Source organism: Octodon degus, unplaced genomic scaffold (assembly GCF_000260255.1).
Source record: "Octodon degus isolate 3935 unplaced genomic scaffold, OctDeg1.0 scaffold00021, whole genome shotgun sequence".
NCBI lineage: Eukaryota > Metazoa > Chordata > Mammalia > Rodentia > Octodontidae > Octodon > Octodon degus.
The window spans coordinates 15,775,173-15,784,928 of NW_004524597.1; the positions used below are offsets into that span (position 1 = coordinate 15,775,173).

Here is a 9,756-nt window from a genome sequence, read left to right on the forward strand (position 1 = left end):
GTGTCCTCAGAATAGTCCACCCCAACTTGGGCTAACTTTACCAGTTTGCGTAGACTGGAGCATTGGATAAGTGCACGAGTTACTGACTCAGACTCCTTAGCCCCTACTTGGTCTCCACCACATGCTAATTATGGGTGTAACCGTGTCTGAGTGGTTTCACCCTTTGTGCCTGAATGTCCCCATCTGTAAAATGGGTCTGATAGTGGGGTTACTTGCTCTCACAAGGCTGTTCTGAAGATGCAGGAGAGTAGAGTTTCTAGATTCCTTGAAGAGAGGGTTGAGAAGTTGTCCAGGCACCCATGGCCACTGCCCTACCTTATCCCCTCAGGTGTGGTCACCGATATAAGGGTGCTGCTGCAGGATGCTCCTCTCCTGGTGCTTTTGGATGCCTGGAGCAGTGGCCTGGTGAGGGCATAGACTATAGATTCTCTCTGAAAGGCAGCCTTATGTAAACAATTCGAGGGCTACAAGGAGCAAGCAGCTCTCAGATCTGGCAGGTCCCAGGGGTCTGGTACAGTCTGATCACATGGATCATACTTTAGAGTAGAGGTGGGGTGAAGTCACAACCTTGGACTCTGCAAATGGGTTGGCAGTGTGGTGCAGGACAAGCGCAAGCACAATCCAGGCCCAGGTTCCTGGCTAGTAAGCATTTCCTGGTCTTTGCCACAAGAACAGCTCTGTGCTGTACTTTTGTTTCACTTTGCTTTGCTTTCAATGTTGACTGTGGTCTCCAAGGACTGAGATCTGGGGTCCTCTCCTTGACTACAAAAGAACAAAGTGTGAGTCAAAGGCCATCCTAAGGATTTGAAATGACTGGTGTGACATGTGTGTGTGTGTGTGTGTGTGTGTGTGTGTGTGTGTGTGTCCATGCCTGAATCCCATCTAGGATCACCCACACCCACACATGCACACATGTATGCACACACACACACATGCACACACACACACACACACACACTGAGACACATACGCACACACATGCACACTCATCCATGCACGTACCCCACTCTGTCCTAACCACCTCTGCTCCGCATCTCTGCCATTAGCACCTTCCCTCCTTTCCAGCTCTTCCGGTTGCCTTGTGTGAAAGCCTCAGATCCTTTGCAAACCCACTGCCATGTTTCCCCCCAACATCTCCCTTCCCTTCCCACTCCTGAATGCCCCACTGTCTTCAGCCCTCCACAAAGGACACTTAGAGATGCTCCACCCTCTAGGCTGAGGGGCAAAGTCACTGCCCCCAGGGAGCTGGAGAGGAGCTGCCAGCTGACAGAGGCTGTCTCTGGTGGGCACAGCATCGGCAGTGTGGAATCCAAACCTCACACTGTCCATGCTGAGAGCTGGAAGCTGTGGCTCTGGGGCGCTGTCCCCACTGCTGGGCTTCTGGGCCTTGATTCTGTGATGTCATCCTATACAACCCGTCCCCAGCCCCGCTTCCTCTTTGCCTACAGACTCTCCCCAGATTCCTCCCAGAGGTCACCTCCTCTGGGCAGCCCTCCCAGATTCCTAGCCTTAGCCAGGGTCCCTCCAGGCAGCACTGTAGGCTCAGCTTCTACATCGCAGCGCTCAGTGTGCTGGATTACAGCTGCCTAATGGTGGCGCCCCATTGCCTTCTCCCTGCTGTTTTTGGGGTCTGGAATACAGGAGGCCTGCAATTGATTTTTTTTTTTAAATGAGTGATGAAAATAAGACTATTTTCCCCTGGCAAAACATGATTTGTGTGATTCTGGGTGATTTTCCAGAACGTTTCCCCAAGCCGCCTCCAGCCCCAGAGACAGTCTCGCTAGCTCTGAGCCTCCTGATTCACCATGCATCAGCTACACTGAGCTGGCAAGGACCTGGCTGAGTGCTGGCCATGCTCTTCCCGACCGGCTCGGTCCAGGGCAAAACCTCCAAGGGCTTGGACAGGCAGAGCGGGGTGGGGGATGCTCTAGGGATCGAGCTTCTCATCCCAGTCCTAAGGCTGCCATGGCTTTGCATCCCTGGGCCAAGAGCAGCCAGAGAATGCACTTCACCCCTTCATCTCGGCTAGGAGCCTGGGGTGCGGGCCTGCGGACCACGGGTTTGTTTTTCATCAACTCCTTTAGAACTTCAGTCCTCACAGACCATGGCGGCTTTGGTCTCAGGAGCCATTTTTCTTCTGTGGAAACAGGCAAGCTTTCTCTCTACCGATATCCAAACACTGGCTTGTCTAGGGCCCTTTGATGATACATTTTTACCTAAGAACAGTGACAGAACCTGGCAGGTTGTATTTTCCAAGAACAAATGCTTATGAAAGGAAGGTAGCAGTGAGGCTGTGGGAGTTCCAAGGGGAGGCCATAAAAGGGCAACAGTTTTCTCCTGGAGTACCCTCTTCTCCTTCCCTCTCAGCCCCAGACTTTCTGTGTCTTGTTCCCTTTGGAAGTCCCTCTACGATGCTGTCGGGAACCCACCCCAGCCACTCTGAGAGGCCACAGAGAGGAGCTGTGCCCCAAGGCTGTGGTGCCAGCCTGTCCTTGGCCCTGACTGCCAGGCACAGGCACGCACAGGGAGCCTTGGCTAGATGGAGACACAAAAAAACTGTGGACACCAAGGTTATGCAGCCACCAGCCTCTTATCTCTGCATAAGCAAAGGCTTCAAAGGTAGAGCTCATCAACTGAGTAGAATTCACCATGGTAACCTCCTTAAAGGACTCTGGGGCATTATAACCCCATCTTATAGGTGAAGAAACAGAAGCCCAGGAAGACCCATTAAATGATCAGGCAGAGAGATGCATGCACCCAGGTATGCACGACACTGGACATGCGATGGACATATGCGTCTTCTCTCCTGGTGACAACAGCAATGAAAACCTACAGGGAATCCAGTGTGCAGCAGGAGCCCTCTCTACTAAATATCTTCATCTTGCTCCTTCAAGAGGCATGCATTCCCATTTCACAGATGATAAAATTAAGTCTCGAGAAGAGGGGAGAGTTTTTTCCACAGTCAGGAAGCCAGGAGGTGATGGTGCTGAGTCCAGAACTCAGATTTGTCCAGCCATGGCAGCTTCTCCCTAGTGGTGCTATTCATTCTTCATTGCCACTCCCTGCTGTCCCCACCCTCAGGGCTCAGTTGATGTCATCATGCATATTTGATGTGCCTGGAGACAGAGATGCCATTGCTTGAAATATTTCATCTGCAACTTGTGACCCGTGAGACCTTAGGCAAGATATCGCCTCACCTCTCTGGGCATGAGTTCTGTTGTCAATAAAGTTGGAGCGAAGCCATTCTGGGCATGAGCCTCAAATAAAGCAGGTGTGTAGTGGGCCTAGCACAGCTCCCACCAAATGACAGGCAGTTGAGTTGGTTTCTTCTCCTGATCCTCCTTCAAAGACTCCTCCATCACAAAGGTTTTCAGGGCTAAAGGGGACATTTTCCATTGTGCTGGGCACTGTTTCATGGGCTGTATATAAACTGCATGCAAGCTACACAACAGGTGAAGTCTAGATGCCATAGTGATTTTTTTTTTTTTCAGTACTAGGGATTGAACCCAGGTTCTTGGCACTGAGCTACATTTTCAGCCCTTTTTTATTTTGAAAAAGGGTCTCACTAAGTTGCCCATGGTGAGCTTGAATTTGTTATCCTCCTGCTTCAGCCCCCTAGAGTTCTGGGATTATAGAGTGCACCACCATGCCTGGATCCATTGTTATCTTTGAAGATGAAAAGATAGAGACACAGTGACATGGAATTCTGCCATTGGTGTCCTCTAGATGCCATAGCAAAGAATTATAAACCAAGAGGCTTAGGACTGCAGAAAGGTATTGTTTCACAGTTCTGGAACCTGGAGCCCGAAACCAAGTGTTTCTAGGGCTGTGTTCCCTCCGAAGGTGCTCAGGAAGGATCTTCTCAGGCTTCTTGGGCTCGGCTGCAATCTCTGCTGACAGGGCTTCCAGAGGCATCGCCCCAGTTTCTGCCTTCGGCCTTGCAGGGCATCCTCGCTGTGTCTGAATTTCTCCTTTTAAGGACACCAGTCTTTGTGGATTAGGGAGCTGCTCTGCCCAATAGTACCTCGTCCCGATTACATCTGGGATACACTCATTTCTGAACAAGGTCACATGCTGGGATATGGGCGTGAAGGCTTCAGCACACGAACACAGGCTAGGCACAGCTTGACCCACAATGGTCATCTTGTCTGGCATCACACAGCTGATGAGCAGTGACAGTAGCCTTCATGTCCGGTTAGGCTGGCGCAGCATCTGTGCCCTTGAACCTGCCATTCGTCATAACCTGGATGGCTGGAGCAAAGGATTCCCTGGAAGGAGACACAGCGCGTAAGCCCCATCCATCATGCTGCCTGGGAGTGCTCCGGCTCCGTGACCAGCCCCCTTCCTGGTGGTGACTCAGAGGCAGCTCGGGAACACCGGGGGTGGCTCCTCCAATAACTCCACTCAAGCACAAGAACAGTTCGTTTGCTAAAGTAATTAAAAACATAATCTGTGCTATTAAATTCCTCCCCCATTTTTCTGCTGTGTGTGTTCCCCAGCGTGCCGAGTTGAATGCCTTTCCTAATCACTGCTGACATGCCACTCTCCCCCCTGGCTCCCTCCTAACCTGCCATCCTTTGGAGATGACGGGGATGGAGACAGTTTGTTTTAATGTCAGGATCGACATCTCTGATAATTATATACACACACCCTATTTGCTGGAAATTCACTGTGGGAATAAGAGGCTGGGTTGACAGCTCTGACATCCAGCCCTCTCAGCAGCAGCAGCCCAGGGTGCATGCTGAGGGCATGGTGGCAGCCTTGTCACCATCACTGTTGGATTCACTTGGAGATGGCTTTCAGTTGCTGTGGGGCTGAGCAGAAGGAGTCAGCCCTTCACAGCCAAGACCACTCTAGGAAGGAGCAGGAATGATCACTCAAGCCCCCTGCGCTGCCTCACCTGCAGTGGTGCCCTTTTACACGGGACAACCCAGAGGAACTCTGGTTCTCTTCTAGTTAGAAGGCTTTCTTGATGTGCATATGGTGGGGGCATAAAGTAAAGCCAACCCCGAAGTAAGCACCTACTGTGCGCTGGGAGCTGCTGGGCCATCCACAGTGTCTGACTCCACAACAGCTGTGAGATGGGATTTTATTGCCGTATCTGGATGATGATACCAAGCTGCAGACAGGCAGGGAGCTACCAAAGCAGTTCTGCTGAACTGCAATGGAAAACCCAGGCTATGATTTGACCTCTTTTTGCCACTTTGTACTCTTGCAATGCCTATCCAGGAAAGCCCTCTCACCCTACCAACGTTTTTTTCCCTTATTTCCATGGTCCTTTCTTTTAATTCCCCTTTCAACCCAGACTTTTCTCCACTGATGTCTCGTTACATGTAAATGTTCTCTGAGGATTTTCTCTATCCTCTGCTCTTTTCACTACTCCAAACTTTCTCTAGAGCATCCCACCCAAGCTTCAAGTTTCCACCACATACTGAGGATTTCCCAGTCCACAGGTTCAGCTGTGACATCCTACCTGAGCTGGGAGCCCACATATCTCCTGTCCATCTCCCTGGAGAGCACACAAAGACTATCGCCCCAACACACATATGTGCCAGCCCAATCTGTTTCTCCTCTACAGTCCTCAGTTTGGAAATTGATGCCGTTACATAATCCACTGCCCAAGTCACAGACTGGAGGGTGACCCTGGTCTTCCCCTTTTCCTGACACACAGAGAAAAATCAAACCTCAGATTCTGTCTCTGCTTTCTCTTTTCCATTCACACCCATTCCCTGTAGAGGTGGAACTGCCTCCCACCACAGCGGAGTTCAAATGTGTCCAGAAACTCTGTAGTAATTCTCCAACAAAATATAAAGCTAATTATTTTCCCTCCATCCTTCTCTTCTTCCCTTGTTGTTGTTCTTCTTCCTCCTTCTTCTGTCCTCTCTTCTTTCTCGGTATTCCACTCAACCCCCAACCTCTTCTCTCGCTCACTGGGAGAAGCCAGTCATTATGCTGTAAGGACACTCATGTGGCTTTTTCAGCAGGATTCACATGACAGGAAGTGAAGACCTCCTGCCAACACCTGAGTGTGGGCGCCATCTTGGAGGGAGATTCCGCAGCCCTAGCCAGACTTTTTGGTGACTTTAGCCCCAGCTGGCATCTGGATCACAACTGTACACGACATCGTTAGCCTGAATCCCAGACCCTTGCTGCCCCTAGATTTCTCACACACAGCCACTGAGATCATAAATGTTTGTTGTTTTAACCTATGTTTGAAGTACTTTGTGCCCTGGTAAGACATAAAGGCCCATTCCACTTATGACAGTCATCTCTCTAAAATGCAATTCTTATCATGACACTTTCTACTAAAATAGCTTCCATTTTTCCTATTGGCCTTGAGGAAAGTCAGAAGTCTTCATATGGGCTATGAAGTCCTTTAGGAACTACCTTCTGTGGGCTTGCCCAGAGCCTTCTTCCCTCTCTTCTGTTCTCCCAAGGAACATCCTCTATACAGGGGCATCAAAATGTTGGGGCTTTCTAAATACACCCAGTTACCTGCTTTTCTGCCCCTCCTTGTGCATGGAATTTTCTTCTCTGCAAATTTCAAAGAAAGGCCTTTTACTCACCATACTGCCTCTCCTTTTGACTCCCTAAGTCTAATTTGCTAATATGTTGGATGACCAGTCAGTCAGATTAGTGACGAACACATCCCTTGAATACCTGGGAGGTCTTCTATGCCTATTGTACATTTTCTGGGTGCACAAAGAACCCTGCATGCCTTCTGTTACAACCTTTTAACATGTACAGAGCAATTTTTGGTTTGTTGTCCTGTTTTCTCCAATAAGTTGTGACAGGTCCATGAAGGCAGGAATGACTTCTGGTTTCTGGAGTCACCTCTGGCTTTAGAGTTTCCTCAGGGTTCTTGAGATCAGCAGCACCAAGAGGACACTCAGCTGCCCACATGAGCATCTGTACATCCATACCTACAGATACTTATAGATATACACACAAGAGTCCCCCTTCTACGGGGGATATGTCCAAGACACCACAGATTACACCAAACCATTTACATATATTATGTTTGTCGCTACACATACACACTTATGATAAAATGTGATTTCTAAATTAGGCACAGAAAGAGATGAATGAAAATAACTGATGATAATATAGAACAATAATGGTAAATATCATTAAGTGGATGTGGCCTGTCTTTGTGTCTCTGTCTCTCTCTCTCTCTCTCTCTCTCTCTCTCTCTCTCTCTCTCTCTCTCATGCATCATGCAGCAGCAGTTGGCCCAATGACCATATAACCACGAGGGCTCCTGAGTGACTAACAGGCATGACTGTGTGTGGCACAGATGGGTGTGTGGGACAAAAGAATGAGCCACGCCCTGGCCAGGACAGAACGTACTTTCTTCATGCTACTCAGAATGACTTGAGGTACAGCTTATGAATTGTTTATTTCTGGAATCTTCCATTTAATCATCTCTAACCACAATTGACTCCAATTAACTCAAAGCAAGTAAAATAAAACCACAGATAAGAGATCACTTGGGGCAGGGGTGGGGGGGGCATAGAGCTTGATTGATTTTAAGGAACTGACTATGGAGAAGGGAAGGGGTTGGCAAGTTCAAAATCTGCAGTATAGAACCTGAGTTGAAAACTCAGGGAGGAGAATTAATGTTGCAGCTGGAGTCTGAAAGCAGTTTAGGGGCAGAATTTTCTCTTGAGGGATCTCATTTTTTAAACCCAATAAAAGCATTCACTAATTGGATGAGGCCCACCCACATTATGGAAGATGATCTATTTTACTCAAAATCTACTGACTCAAATGTTAATCTTTAATGTAAAAATAAAATGCATTTGTAGCAACACCTAGGCTTGTGTTGAAACAGATGCATTCCCAAGCTTCGAAAGAAAATTAATTATCACTTAGAGAAAAGGCCAATAAATTCTCCTGACTCTGAAAGTGAATGAACAAGTTGGTGAATGAATGAATGAATGAATGAATGAATGAATGAATGAATATATGAATAAGACAGTGAATAGATAGATATAGTGATAAATGAAGAAATGGATGGGTGAATGGATGGCTAGATGGAAGGATGATAGAAAAGTAAATGTAGAGATGGGTAGCTGAATGGATAGATCAGTGGAGTGGAAGGAGGGATGAAAGGACAAAGATGAATGGGTAGAGATGAACAAATGGATGCAGAGATGGGCCGGTGGGTCAGTAGGTTGAGATCCCTAGACAACGCCCTTAAGAAACCAGTGACCTACCATAGAATCAAGTGTGTCCAGAATCAATGATGTGGTGGCTTAATATGATAATGAGTCCAGAGGTATAACTGACATGAGGAAGGAACTCAGCCCACACACCAGGGGGGCTAAAGGGAAGAGGAAGTGGGGGAGGTTTTCTGAGTGCAAAGGAGCCCAGCATAGGTGTACTAGACAGGAAGAAATTTCCCAAATGGAGAGGAATGAGCTCGTCTTCCAGGAAGAGAAATCAAAGAGACACATGCACATCTGCTCTACTTTACACCTGGGGAAACCAAAGTCAAGGTGAGGTGGAGAGAGGTGGGCATTACCCACATGTGCATCGTCACTCCCCAGGTGGCACTGGACCCAGATTGTACGGCCTCAGTGGGGGATGTGTGTGATCTACACATAGCCAGAGAGGAAAGAAGCAGTGAGTGTAAATTCTTCCCCACATCTGGAGAAAGTGGGCACTGGCCAGGGTCGTGGTTTGTGGTTCTGAGGCCCGCATGACCAGCCTCAAATGAGAACAGCTGTAATCTGCAGCACAGTGGTCTGAGCGGGGCAGCTCAGCTCTGACAGGCTGAGGGGGACAGCAACTCATGTCCCCACTGAGCCCAGCCAGGGAAGCCAGACCCAGGACCAACTGCTGGATTAGGGTGGTGGCATGATTAAGGGTCTACTGTGTGCTTGGCACTGCCTTCAAGTCCCATCTGTTGAGCCTCCTCTATGTACTGGGCATGTGCTAATCTCATTATGAAGAAGGATACAAATATCTCTCTAAAAGATGAGGAAACACAAGACTGAGGCAAGTGAGTGACTCTCTCAAGCTCACACCAAGTAGTAATGATGAGGTGTGAAATAAAGCCCAGCTCTGTCTGACACCAGAGCCTGAATATTGTCTCTCTATATCAAAATAGTTAATACTCCCAATCACCCAATGGCACAAATCTCACCACCTCTCTTCACATTACAGAGAGGAATATGAGGTTCAGAGGGGTACAGGAAGTTATGAAATATCACACAGAAATGGCAAGATTGAGCTCAAGTATACCTTCACTCCAATGCCCCTCGTATTTCTGCAGCTTCAGTTGACATGCAATAAGCTCAGGGCAGTGGTAGGGAAGTACGGGGTGCAGGATGCAGGTGTCTCCTTCCCTCTGCCCTAGAAAGAAGCAGGTGATGTAAGTACTGAGAGCAGTGGTTTTTTCATCAGGGACAGCTTTGCTTCCAAAGGGGTATCTGGCAATGCTTGGAGACATCTATGGCGATCACATCTGGAGTGCAGCAGAAGGAGCTACTGACCCTAGTAAATAGGAGCCAAGGAAGCTTAAACTTCCTTCAGGCCTGGTGTGAGGGCCCATACCTGCAGCCATAGACACTCGGGAGGCTGAGGCAAGAGGATCACAAATTCAAAGCCAGCTGGGACAAGTTAGCAGCTTAGTAAGATCCTGCCTTAAAGAAAAACAAATTTAAAAAGGCTGGTGACATGCCTCCGTGGCGGAACACTTGCCTAGTAGCATGGAGGCCCTGGGTTCTATCCCTACTACAGAGAGAGAGA

General features: G+C 48.5%; 1 protein-coding gene across 1 annotated transcript in view; it reads left to right on the forward strand.

Annotated features, from left to right (window-relative positions):
• The window catches only part of Sez6l (seizure related 6 homolog like), a 243,023-nt gene that overhangs the window by 9,382 nt on the left and 223,885 nt on the right, over positions 1-9,756 (forward strand). The window contains exon 4 of the mRNA XM_023711422.1: positions 329-405. Within this exon, the coding sequence (XP_023567190.1) occupies positions 329-405 (77 nt within the window). The remainder of the gene's footprint in view (positions 1-328; positions 406-9,756) is intronic.